We start from the raw sequence: 12725 nt of genomic DNA on the forward strand, positions 1-12725 counted from the left end.
GAGCGACTACCTGAAGCGAGCCGAGATGCTGAATCGTCGGGTCACAGAGCAAAATATTGCCCGAGTTTTGGCTGGCAGGCTCATCGAGGGGATGTGCGACGGGGAGAAAGATCTCATGACGCGGGACAGAGTAGTCGATAGGCTGAGCTCCCAAGGGAAAATGGTTCTGTCTGGTGGAAAGTAATCAACACTGATTGTAGCCATGGCATGGGCTTCACGGCCCGGTTTTTGAAAAAGAACCAAGGGGAAATGAGTTTCGCTGCGAATCTTTTCCCCCTTTTGCTTTTCTCTTTTTCCGTTTCTCTTTTTCTTTTTGTCTTTCTTCTGGAGTCTTTTGGATATACTATTATTTATATTTTGAATTAACGAGGTATTTACAAGTATCTTGTACCTCTTGTTCCTCCAATAGGAGTATGCTGTACACTGCTTTGTGGCCATTGTCGAGATCACTGTAGAGCAACTTCCTGTTGGTCTACGTCTATCCTAGAGATGGCGGCATGGGCTCGTCCACCATTGCCCACCTGGATACTACACATGTGGGATTTTCCACGCAATCCCGGAGCCCCATCATCACATATACTAATTAATAGTAAAACCCTCACTCACCCACCTCGCACGACGGACAAAACGGATCCATCAAGCCGAGATACTCCAAATTCCCGCACCCAACTTGAATAAAACTCCCCTGGCCTGGCAGCGCATACACATCAGCATAGTACTTGACCGGGACCACCCCGTTACCGCCACCACCTTTTCCTGCTTTCCCACACAACTGATCCTTCTTACTCTGTTGTCCTCCTCCTCCACTACCGCCCTCCGCCCCATAATCACCAATCTCCGGCACATGGTAAAACAACCGACAAGCCGTATCCCACCCCAACGTCCACTCGCTCGCGGCGCAGCCCTCGTTGTCAAGACACAGCTGACAGCAGGCACTCGGGTCGACCACCAACGACGGCGGAATGCCGATGACGATGCCGGGGAACCCGATGGGAAACGTGAAGTCGTCGGGCGAGAGCTCGACGGCGAGGCCGTGCCCGTCGCGCACGCTGAGCAGGTTTGTCGGCGCGCATCTGGCCGCGTACGTCACCGTTGGGGTAGCATCGTAACTGCCAGGGACGGTGCGCGTAGCGTTCACGTACGCCAGCCCTGCGTCGGCCATGGTGTGCGTCGCGGTGCTGGTGTAGGTTGTCTGCGTGCAGGTTCTAGCCGGGGGCCGCCCGATGCAGGGGAGTATTTCGATGGTTGTTGTCGTGGACGCCGTGGCCGTTGTGCGGTAGACGGTTTCGGTCCAGACCGAGGTGGTAGTGGACGTGCTGCCCGTGTACGTGTAGATGAGGTAGGTTGCGGTGATGGAATCGTGCACAGTCACGGCGGTAGGCCAGGCGGTTTGAGTGCTGCCCGAGGGGATCACTTGTCCTGGAGCGGGATGGTAGGTGCCGGTGTAGACTGTCGCGGTGCTCGCGGGCGGGGAGCCGTTGGGGAGGACGAGGGAGGAGAGGGTGACGGTGGCGATGGTTGTGGAGAGGTAGGTGGTTATGGTGGTGGTGCCATTGAGGGTGACGGTTGGGAGGGAGGGGCGTGTAATGTAGACGGAGGGTGTCACAGTAGTGAGCGGCAGTGTCTCGCTAACAGTGGAATACGTGGTGTGGTTGATATTTCGGCTGGCTACGGGAGCGCTGAGGTATGAAGTTGACAAAACTAGCGGCGCGGTCGAAGTTGGCACCGGAGTAACGGCCTCACTGCCATAGGCGATCTCTTGGCTCGTGGTTAAGGACTCATTGAGGTAGATGGTGGAATACCATGTTTCTGGAAGCTGGGTTTTAGCGGAGGCAACCGAGACTCCGGCCAAAGCTGTCAACAAGAACTTCATTTTCGAAGGCCGTGGATCTGCTCGCTGGTGAGGATAGATGTCTCCATTTTCGAGAGAAGGCAGGCCGTAATTATAAGAGTTATTAATAGATTATGATAGCTCAAACGCGGGTGTCCTACATAGTAGAGCTGAAAGGACGGAGAATACGAAGTCGCATAGTTCCATCAGTGAAACGTTACAGTGCATCCATGAATGCGTGGCACGCTATAAATTTGGAAGACCTGCATATTAGCCGGCGCCGGGCATATCCCGTTCTGTTCAGGTAGGTAATTAGCGGTCGAAGGATCTGGTGGCGTTATCGAAGAGTGAGCTGTACGGAGTAAATCAGCTTGAGACCAGGTAGCGCAAGTTTAGGCGCCCTCGCTAAAAAGTGGCAGACCAAGTACGCTGTCTTTGAGTGGATAACTTGCTTCTCTACATAACTGAAAAAGAACCAAAAAGAATAAAATCAATAAAGGGAACCCGAGCACTCTCGCCATGTCGCAGAAGGCGCTCGCGATTTTAAGTCTCACATCGCGCATTACCCAGAAGCAGGCCATGTAGTCGTCTTTGTGAAGATCGGCGTAATTACTTTAGGGCAATCTGGGTCTTGCCGACGCCCCCTAACCCGCAGATGGCAACAGAGAGCTGGTGGGAGCCCGCTCCCTCGCTGTCCGGGGCCAAGTGGGATTGGATTTCGGCCAGGATGGACTCGCGTCCTATGAAGGACCGGTTGCGTGTCCACGGCACGGGGAACCGCTCGGCCTGCATCGGTCCCGTCTTGCCGGCTGTCTGGTCGGCCAGTGTGGAGAGGATCACGTCCTGCTTCTCCATAAGCTCCGCGTACCTTCGTTCTTCCGACTCTCGTCATTCAACACGCAGAGCATGGCCGGCCTCCTCGTTGACCTTGAGGAGATGCTCGAGCCGCTGGGGTCTTGCTCGAAGCTATGCTGGTTCATGCGAACTGACTGACCTCGATGACCAGGCCAAGACTCCCCCACAGAATCTTGGAGGGAATATACAGTTCCTCGGCTAGTACGTCAGCCGCGATGGCGATGGGCTTGAGCAGACCGAGGACGTTGGTGAGACGGTCCTAGTTGGTGTTGTGGCGCAGCGACTCGCGGCCTGCTTTCAGCATCTGTAGGCCTGCCGAGAGGAGCTCAGACGAGTACAGGGCGGGCATCTTTTCGTGCTCCGCCGTCGACAGCTCCACTTTCAAGCACTTCTCGCAGTTGAGCCAGGCGATCGCTTTAACGGTTGTAACCTAGGCCATTCTATTTCTTCTAGGGACCCAGAACGACGTAGCGTGCAGGCTTCAAGAGAGGCGATTTAGACAGGCAACTGAGACGCCCTCTCCCTTCTAGGCTCTAGCAAAGAGATAGTACTCGTCCGTATATTGATCCGTAATTATATCCTGTCTCCATTTCCACCACTGTATCGCAACTGTCACCTCGTCCTCCTTCCAAAACCAACCTTGACGTGCGGTTCTCTGTATTCTGTATTCCTTATCTGAACCCGGCCTCCCTGGGGTACGTTCCGTTGCCATGGCCGCCTCGGTTTCATCCCCATCCATCACAACGGTGCAGTTCTTACCCCGGGCAGCCTACCAGCCAGTCTTGACTATCGAGAAGGACCCCTTACGCCATCAGTCTGCTACCAACTCGCACAAGCGACCATGACCTGCACCCCTGGCGTCCCAATGCCGCCGTGAGATCGCAGGAATCCGACTCTTTGTATGCCCAGGCCAACAACCAGTATCTGTACCACCTGTGGTACTCGGGGAATCTGGCGCCCTTCATGGCCACGCGCGTGCTGAGCATTGCACCCTTCAAGAACGACCTCCTGAACACGATTCAACGTGTCCTCAACATCCTGCTCGAGTCCGGCATCGCAGCCGCCCTCGCCTCTCCAAGCCCACGACGCCGACACGGTGGTCCGCCGCATGCTGAGCAGCGGCCGCGTTTGGGAGGCCAAGCCTGGCGAGGCCTTTGCCATCGAGCAGTGGTCCGAGGAGATCGATATGCGGCGCGAGGCCCAGGACAAGGTCGTGGCCGTTTCGGACCTCGCCGATGAGTCGCCGGACTGACTCGAACTGGGAAAGAAGCTGCAGGAGAAATATTCCGACCAGCACAGGACGGAACTGCACAAGGAGATAGAAAGCACCGCCAAGCTTCCGCTTCGTGGTCGCTGGTGCAGCGCGTTTTGATATTGCGGTGTGTAGGTACATGTACCTCCTAGGTAGCCTAGGTAGCTCAATGAAGAGTATGAGGTGGGCTCTCTTTTTGTTTCTTCAAGTGAGAAAACTAATAAATAATCCTTGATATGCCAGGTCATTTCCCTGTGCCCATATAATATGGCTTTAACCATTCGGCATGACACGTGGACCAAGCCTTCAAGGCAAGTACAGTACATACATAGGTAAGTATCCATAGATTCATCAACGACCTCGAGTTGTCCACTGAGCCACTGACCCTGCGGCGCGTTGCTTGGCCCCGCAATTATTTGCTCATTCTGACTTTAGACTCACTTACTTACCTCCTAATTATTGCTGAACACCAAAGCCCGCACTTCAATGCTACTTCTAGGGACATGATCTGGTCCCACATCTTCTTGCTCGAAGGAACGGGCTCATCAAAGTCTGCACGCCGATGCAAGCCAGCAGCATGAAATCGACACGCTTTCTCGATTGAAAAATGGGGCGCTTGAGAAAGCCGCGGGTGGAGAGGCATTGACTCCCATCGTTCTCGACCGTTTCAACGTCCAAGCTCCTAACGGCACGCACCTTTGTTTTACGACTACCCCGGCGAGGTGCAGCCTCACTGATACAAAGGAGGCGTCATTCTGCTGTCTTTTCCAATTAGACGTTGCTCGGTCACTGGCGGCTCAACTCGTCATCGCTATCGCTCACGCTCATGAGCGAGGGGTGGTTCATGGAGGTGAGTCTGCAACCTCCCGTCTTTCGCTCCCTTGCTTCTCTCCCCCCTTCCCCCCAAAAGAAGAGGCGTACACCCGACACACTTATCCTTTGTTCCTCTTTCGAGGGCTAGAGGTTGTATTTCGAACCCACGAGGCGCTGCAAGAAGCCCTTCGCGTCCATAAACCTGCCCACACCCATGGCCGCTATGGCAGACTCTGGTTCACGCAAACAACAGACCTTCACCTCGGAAACATCTTGCTTCGGCTCCCGACCGGTCTCGACGGTCTCTCGACAGAGCAGTTGTACGAAAAATATAGAGCGCCTGAACCGGAACCCGTGGTCCGACTAGACGGAAAACCGCTTCCGCCCGGCGTCCCTTCATGTGGCGTACCGCCCATGTGGCTGGGTGATCAATGCGAGAGGATCCTCCTCTCCGATGCGAAGCTGCTTCTCGCTGACTTCGGCGTCGCTTTTCGTCCCTCGAGCGAACAAAGATACCAATCTCACACGCCGCTCGAGCTCCGGCCACCGGAAGCCCGATTCGAACCCACCACGCCGCTCTCCTTCCCCTCTGACGTCTGGAGCCTGGGATGCACGATCTGGTCTCTGCTCGCTCATAGGTCGCTGTTTGATGTCTTTCTCGCTACCGAAGACGACGTCACGGCCCAGCAGATTGATGTACTTGGTCTTTTACCCGACGAGTGGTGGGAGAAATGGGAGGCGCGGTCGAAGTACTTTGCGGAAAACGGTCAGCAGCCGGCCGAGGGCCGAAGTGTTTGGTCGTGGGAGCACCGATTTGAGCAGTGGATACGGGAGCCGCGACGTGACAAGGGCATGGCAACTCTTGATGGGAAGGAGGAGGAAGCGTTTGCTGTCATGATACGGTGGATGCTGCAGTTCAGGCCGCGGGATCGGCCCAGTGCCAAGGAGGTACTGGAGACGGAGTGGATGAGGACCTGGGCGCTGCCGGAATGTGGAAGAGTTTTGGAGCTGACTAGCCCATCCTTGCCAGATAGGGCGGGCGGAAGTTGTATACCAAATGAACATGTCCTAAAAAAGCGGCCTTGATGTTCACAGTAGCTAGTGTAAGTTAACCTATCAGGGAAATCACATGGCATGACAAGGACTATTACTCCTCTCAGTTGGAAAAAGCAAGCACGGCTCCCAATCTATCGTATCGCCGGGCGGCATCATGAGTAGATCCATGCCTCTATGGTGTATGTATCGAAGGGTAGGAAGCCTTTGATGCGGTCTAACACGCCGAGGACAGCCTGCACAACCCCATACAAGTACTACTCACACCAGCCTAGCTTCTTCCAAAAGGCATCCTAGCTGATAGCAGTAACCCGGCTAGAGTAGTAGAAGGTATAGACCTTATACTATATATCACTCGTGCTGACGGATTTGGGTAACGTCAAGTCTGCCCATCACTGAGATAGGGCATATGGGCTCTGGAGCGCACCACGACCTAGTGATCAATAGCCCATTATACCGGGATTAATTAATGGGTCGGGATACCAGTGTTGCACTGCCTTTGCAGGGAAAGTTTGTGCTCTTGTGCCCCAATATTGTCTAACCTCGGCCGCATGATAAACAACACTGCATCCTTCGTGCGAAGGTGCGCAAAGGAGAAAAGCCCTGCTGCGAGATTCATTTTCTTATGCGCAACTAACTATCGTGAGGGGGTAGAACGCGGTACTATTGGTTACATAGTAGAATAATTTGTTTGTATCAAGGGGGCAGGACACCAGCTAAGGCACCTGGGTCTTCGGATACTATGACTTGTTTTCGCCAGGGGTACCATATGAATTTCGTAGGTCGTCTCCATAATTTGGACTTCGTGCCTTTTGTCGCACTTGTTTCAAACCTTGGTGGTACTAATCTCGATTACAACCAAGAAAGCACATCTGTTCATCGTACCGGCCGCTGACAACGCCTCGATGTGCTGATACTTCCAGCAAACTCAATGCAGAATGTATTGGGATCATGAGACCCACCCAGCAGTATGAGCACCAAATCGAGTCAGAAACAACCCAAGCTGCGAACGCCTAGGTAACGGCGGCAAGCCGCTGCCAATCCCCCGACGTTGTTGTCCGCAGCCCCTTTTGAACCGGCAGGAAACCTACTATTCCTCCGCAGGAGAAATAGTTTTCCCCGCAAGCCGCCGGTGTAAGCTCAAACCTCGAGTGTCCTGCTGCAATGGGGAACGATATTTTAGCTGCGTTCGGTTCTGGGATCAACAGCAAAATTATGCTATTATTTGGCGTCACCTAAGATTTTGGCGAAGCATAGCCTTCCGCTCCGAAATTATCTCATCTGGTTGTACAAAGGGGCCCGTGGTATGTATATCTTGGTCCGCGGGAAAATGCCCACAATAGTTAACATGCTGTTAGCAATCTTAGAGCGATTGACAAGTGCCACTAGCGCAGGCTGGGGGAGAAGAGTAAAATGAACACAATGAGCTTGAGAGAGTGGTTAGAAGCCCAACTGCACATTCCGACCTTTTGTGGGTCATCAAGCTATCTACCATCCCCAAGATTTGGCGTCTATCATAGTACGAACTTCAGGGGCTTGGGCTTGACATGGATGAGACCAAGAATTCAGCCCCCAGCTTCCCCTATGCACAATGATGCCGTTCTGAAACGTTTTGTGGGCGATCGGGCGGACTTCGGGCTTGAACCCCCAGCCATCCTTAGCCGATGCGGAGGAAGATTTTACAAAAAGCAACGATCCACAAATAAGTGCTCTGTACCATGTACGAGGAAGACGATGCTCCTGGTCACGTCATGGCGCTTTTGAATCATGGAATTGGGTCGGCTGAACCGAGAACTTCTTTGCACTCTTAATTAAACGGCTTTAGCCGGTCCACGAAATGGAAACGGGTTTGGTGAACCTAAAGTCGAGTTGATTCGGAAGTTGAGAGCGAAAAGTTTCATTTTCTGTAGAGGTACGGATACAGTGCCTACGAAGTACGGAGTAGTCGATCGAGATCTTCCGTGTCGTGGAATAACGGTAGGTGGACTGGCTACGGCCAAAAAAAGCGGCAGACCAAGTCCTGGATAGGTAACTTACTCCGTATTTTGCTACAAAACTGAAAAAAGACAAAAAAGAATAAACCAAAAAAAGTGAAAGAAGACAAAACAGAATGAACCTAGAAAGTAAAAAAAGACAAAAAAGAGTAAATTAATCAAATTTTACCAAGATTTGATCTAATGTTAGTGGATTGGACTTGAGCGACCTGTTTGAATGTGCCGCTTTTTTTGGCCATAGCGAGGTGGACTCGAGACGCGCGAGGATGGCCTGTGCCAGCTTGTGTGTGCGTGGTCCAATCACTTCACAGCGTGCAGGCAAGGGACAAGCAGGGGACCCGGGATTGTTAATAAAGGTACCTACTGCGAGCAAGAAACTATGGGCATAGGCGTTGAAAAACTACGTTTCAACATTCTAATATAGGTACAAAATAAGACCAGAAACCACATCATATCTTGGTAGTGTTGTCAATAAATTGGGATACGTTGTGGGCGCCAGCTCTGACTCATGCTAAGCTTTGCTTCAAGTCCTTCAATAGCAGGATGAACCTGGAGCTTTTTCAGGATTGGTCCCAGAAATGCATGCCCTAGCCAGGTCTGCCAGGCCTGTGAAGCAGGCTCAGCCGGGTGCCAACCTGCTAGAGTCATCCAATTGCTTCCATCCAAGTCCCCCAGGGATCCACTCAAGACCCTCCACATCGCCTTTTTTTCCCGCTGCTTCGTTCCTGCAACCACGGACCTCTTACTCTAGCAATCCCGACCCGGGAACCTCACCAACACACCACGCCGCACTCGCCCCTATCAACTGAGCGCTTGTTGGGAGCATCATTTTTATCTCCCAGCGGCGAGGATTGTTTTCCCTCATTTTGCGTCCATTGCTCCGAACGAACACTCTTAGAAAAACACGAAGAAAAAAAACACTGAATCCGCTCGCACGCGCCATTGCCGCAACGGCCGGTTGCAGCAACCCTGCATTTGATGTGATTCCTGACTCGACTCCCCCCGGACATTCCGCGTTGTTCGACCCAAGATGTTGCGACGGCCGCATGGCCATGTCGCTCCCCAGAGCAAGTACCTGCTGGCACTTGCACTGATCTTGCTCCCGTGGCTTCCTCTCGCCGATGCTCAGCAGCAGCAACAGCGCCCATCCACAGAAGCCCACCGTCTCCGGTCCCCCGCCGAAAACGACCAGAATGCCGCGTCTAGCCTCGCGGCCACCGCGGTGAGGGGTCCTGAGACCGCCGAGACACCGCGCGTCGTTCAGCACTCGCCCATATCCGTCCGGAGTCGGGAGGCTGACGAGAACGAGGAGGATGGTGTCCGTCGACGGGTCATCCCCCATCATCACGATGGCGGCAGCAACACCAATAATAACAACAATAACATCATTCTTGACGATGCGCGCGCCCACGCTTCAGCTCCGGACCTGTCCGTTCGAGCACCGCCTCCATCACAGTACAGAGGCCCCGCACAAGGGGCCGGACTCTCGCAGCATGTTGCGCGGAGCCTGGAGGATTGGGAAGTGGAAGACTTTGTTCTTCTGGCGACCGTCGATGGAGACCTTTATGCCAGTGACCGTAAGACCGGTCAGGAGCGCTGGCATTTCAAGGCCGACCACCCCATGGTCGAAACCCGACACTTCCGAACCAATCGCTCCGTGCTCGACGACGACTACGACCCCATCGATCACTACATCTGGGTTGTGGAACCAACCAGAGACGGCGAGTTGTATCTCTGGCGGCCGAACGAGCACGGTTCCGGATTGGCAAAAATGACCCTTACCATGAAGAGGCTGGTCGAGGAACTGGCGCCTCATAATGACAAGGCTAACCGCGTGCTTTACACGGGCGACAAGAAGACGACCATGGTCACTTTGAATGCTGCCACGGGCACCATCATTAAGCAGTTCGGGTCCACTGGCAGTTATGTCAATAAGGTTGAGTCCGAAAGCTGTTTCCGGCCGAATGCGCTCGCCGACGGTGAAGAGGAATGCAGCGAGGATAGCACCATTACTCTCGGACGTACAGAGTATACCGTCAGCATTCATCGCGCTGATGGGCAGCCAATTGCCTCCCTCAAGTATTCGGAGTGGGGACCCAACACGCAGGACAACGACCTAATCCAGCAGAACCTCTTGACCAAAGACAGCCGTTACGTTACGAGCCAGCATGACGGCAAGATCTACGGTTTTGAGTACAGCAACTTCCGCGAAGAGCGCCCCGTTTTTACCAAGATGCTCTCATCGCCCGTCGCCCGTGTATTTGACGTCCTCCACCGGTGGGAGACCCCCGCTGGTATGGACCCGGAGCTCATTGCTCTACCCCAGCCTCCACTCCCCGCCAGCAACGAGGACAACCTGCGTCTCCGGAACGAAAAGGTCTTCATCAATCAGACGGAGGATGGTGGCTGGTATGCCCTATCGGGAAGCCGGTATCCCTTAATCCTGTCTGCACCGCTGGCGCCCATTCACCGCGTCGACTGGTGGCGGATCAAAGAATCTTGGGACCTGCTCCCCGAGTCGCAGAAGTCCAGAGCTTTGGTCGGGACGCACCAGCTGCCCGATGGGTTCGGAACCCCCGATAGGCTCCAACAGCAGTTGCCACCGCCTTTGCTACTCGATGGTCCTCGGTCCGGGTCTGAGAGCCTCATCGACGGCAATGTTGCCAAACCGATCCCGCCACTCCCCGCGCCCGAGCCGGAACCGAGTAGGATCCTTGAGACGGCCAAGAAAGTGCCTGAGTTTGTAGTCACACGGGTGTTTGACCTTGTCAGCAACCCTGCGGCAATTGTCCTCTTCATCGTCACTGTGTGGATGTTCTACAAGGACAAGATTGTGCGCTTTAGCCGGTCCAAGGGCAAAGGGAGCTTTTTGACTCCAAATATCGAAGTCAATCCGACGGTTTCGAGCTCTGAGCCTGTTGCGGACAAGCTACCTACTGCAGGCGGGCCGGTCGAGGCCAAAACTGAGATTGCATCCCCAGATGCGACTCCAAGCGAGGAACTTCCGGTCGAAAGGCCCCGTGCCGGCACTTCACAGGGTGAGGTTGCTCCCCCTGAAGTTGCCCAAGAGTCAAAGCCGGAGCTTTCGGCTTCTCCCGGCTCACCTTCGCCCGGTCCAGCCTCGCCGGGCGTGACGTTTGCTGAACCACTTCCGGCCAATAGCGAGCAGGCGGAAGGAGGTGAAGCCCAAGGCGAGCCCGTGAAGAAGAAGAAGGGCCACAGGGGCCGCCGAGGAGGCGTCAAACATCGGAAAGGCAACAACAAGGAAAAGCGGGAAGGTTCTCAATCGCGAGACGATGATTCTCCTCAGGAGAGTGTGGAGGAGGTGATTAACAAAGCCAAGACATTGGTCCGAGAGCCGAAGCTTGAGCCTGACATCATCACGATGGCTGGCGATGCCGACGAGGTATCTGGCCATATTCTCAAGATGGGGAGTCTCGAGGTCAATGAGTCTGAACAGCTGGGCACGGGCAGTAATGGCACCATTGTCTTTGCGGGCAAGTGGGACGGCCGCGATGTGGCTGTGAAACGCATGTTGGTCCAGTTCAACGAAATTGCCAGCCAGGAGACTCGGCTCTTAAGGGAGAGCGACGACCATGAAAATGGTAAGCAAAGCCAGGCCGTAGTATTACAACACCACGCTGACATCCGTAGTCATCCGTTATTACGCCCAACAAGAGCGTGCCGCGTTCTTGTACATCGCGTTGGAGCTCTGCCAAGCCTCGCTGGCCGACATAATCCAGAAGCCGCAGTGTTTTAGGGAGCTCGCGCAGGCGGGCGAGCGTGATCTGCCCAGTGTCTTGTACCAGATCGCCAATGGCTTGAGTCATCTCCATAGCCTACGGATCGTCCATCGCGACCTTAAACCGCAGAATATCCTCGTCAACATGGGCAAGAACGGCATGCCCCGGATTTTGGTCTCCGACTTTGGACTGTGCAAGAAGCTGGAAGGCGGGCAGTCATCATTCGGTGCTACCACCGCCCACGCCGCAGGTACCACTGGTTGGCGCGCGCCGGAGCTGCTCATTGACGATGATGCGCCGGTGCCGACCTCCATGACGCTCACCGACCCTGGCTCCAGCCTCCATAGTGCGTCAGGCTCTGGCATGGTCGAGGGTCCGGGCCCCCACAGCCGACGAGTCACCCGAGCTATTGACATTTTCTCACTTGGGTTGGTCTTCTTCTATGTCCTCACTCGCGGCAACCACCCGTTCGACTGCGGCGACCGCTTCATGCGCGAAGTGAACATCCGCAAGGGCAACTACAACCTGCAGCTCCTCGATATCCTCGGCGACCTCGCTTTTGAAGCACGCGACCTCATCAGCAGCATGCTCAATGCTAACCCCAAGCAGCGCCCCTCCGCCGTCGAGGTGATGTGCCACCCTTTCTTCTGGACTCCCAAAAGGCGACTCCATTTCCTTTGCGACGTATCCGACCACTTCGAAAAGGAGCCTCGCGACCCGCCTTCGACCACCCTTGCTCACCTCGAATCTTACGCGCCCGATGTTGTCCAGTCCGATTTCCTCAAGCACCTCCCCCGCGAGTTTGTCGACAGCCTCGGTAAACAGCGCAAGTACACCGGCACCCGTCTTCTGGACCTGCTCCGTGCTCTGCGGAACAAGCGCTACCACTACGAGGATATGCCCGAGTCGCTTAAGAAGACTGTCGGGTCTCTGCCGGATGGCTATCTCGGGTTTTGGGCGCGGCGGTTCCCCAACCTATTGATCGTCTGCTGGAATGTGGTGTACAACCTGCACTTGGAACACTCGGATCGATTCCGCGACTATTTTGTGTGTGCGCCGCCCACGAATGTGTAGGATCACACCCCTGATTCGGAGCCACGACGTTGGAAACGAGGAAAGGTAGTTGGCGCTGAAGAGGCAGCTGGGAGTGGAGAGGCAGCTGGCGCTGAAGCGGACATGGCTGT

At 54.7% G+C, this 12725-nt stretch overlaps 5 protein-coding genes across 5 annotated transcripts; 3 read left to right on the forward strand and 2 right to left on the reverse strand.

The window, feature by feature from the left end:
• Positions 1–598: 598 nt before the first annotated feature.
• Positions 599–1873, reverse strand: C8A04DRAFT_29499 (uncharacterized protein; the record flags this gene model as incomplete). Its single annotated transcript, XM_062781033.1, has 1 exon — positions 599–1873. The coding sequence occupies one exon, from the start codon at positions 1871–1873 to the stop codon at positions 599–601; it is 1275 nt and encodes a 424-aa protein (XP_062636292.1).
• A 567-nt stretch (positions 1874–2440) lies between these two features.
• On the reverse strand, positions 2441–2686 carry C8A04DRAFT_29500 (uncharacterized protein; the record flags this gene model as incomplete). The annotated part of the gene is made up of 1 exon (XM_062781034.1): positions 2441–2686. One exon carries the CDS (start codon positions 2684–2686, stop codon positions 2441–2443), a length of 246 nt encoding a protein of 81 aa, XP_062636293.1.
• Positions 2687–3396: 710 nt separating this feature from the next.
• On the forward strand, positions 3397–3938 carry C8A04DRAFT_29501 (uncharacterized protein; the record flags this gene model as incomplete). Its single annotated transcript, XM_062781035.1, has 3 exons — positions 3397–3500; positions 3523–3732; positions 3806–3938. The coding sequence occupies 3 exons, from the start codon at positions 3397–3399 to the stop codon at positions 3936–3938; spliced, it is 447 nt and encodes a 148-aa protein (XP_062636294.1).
• Positions 3939–4496: 558 nt separating this feature from the next.
• C8A04DRAFT_12840 (kinase-like domain-containing protein) lies at positions 4497–5837 on the forward strand (the record flags this gene model as incomplete). Its single annotated transcript, XM_062777481.1, has 2 exons — positions 4497–4788; positions 5005–5837. Coding segments are annotated over 2 exons (1125 nt in total), but the record flags the coding sequence as incomplete, so codon positions are not given.
• A 2991-nt stretch (positions 5838–8828) lies between these two features.
• On the forward strand, positions 8829–12615 carry C8A04DRAFT_12871 (uncharacterized protein; the record flags this gene model as incomplete). Its single annotated transcript, XM_062777495.1, has 2 exons — positions 8829–11403; positions 11453–12615. The coding sequence occupies 2 exons, from the start codon at positions 8829–8831 to the stop codon at positions 12613–12615; spliced, it is 3738 nt and encodes a 1245-aa protein (XP_062636296.1).
• Between the last annotated feature and the right edge of the window lie 110 nt (positions 12616–12725).

This window comes from Dichotomopilus funicola (assembly GCF_033296635.1).
Source record: "Dichotomopilus funicola strain CBS 141.50 unplaced genomic scaffold C8A04scaffold_39, whole genome shotgun sequence".
Lineage (NCBI taxonomy): Eukaryota > Fungi > Ascomycota > Sordariomycetes > Sordariales > Chaetomiaceae > Dichotomopilus > Dichotomopilus funicola.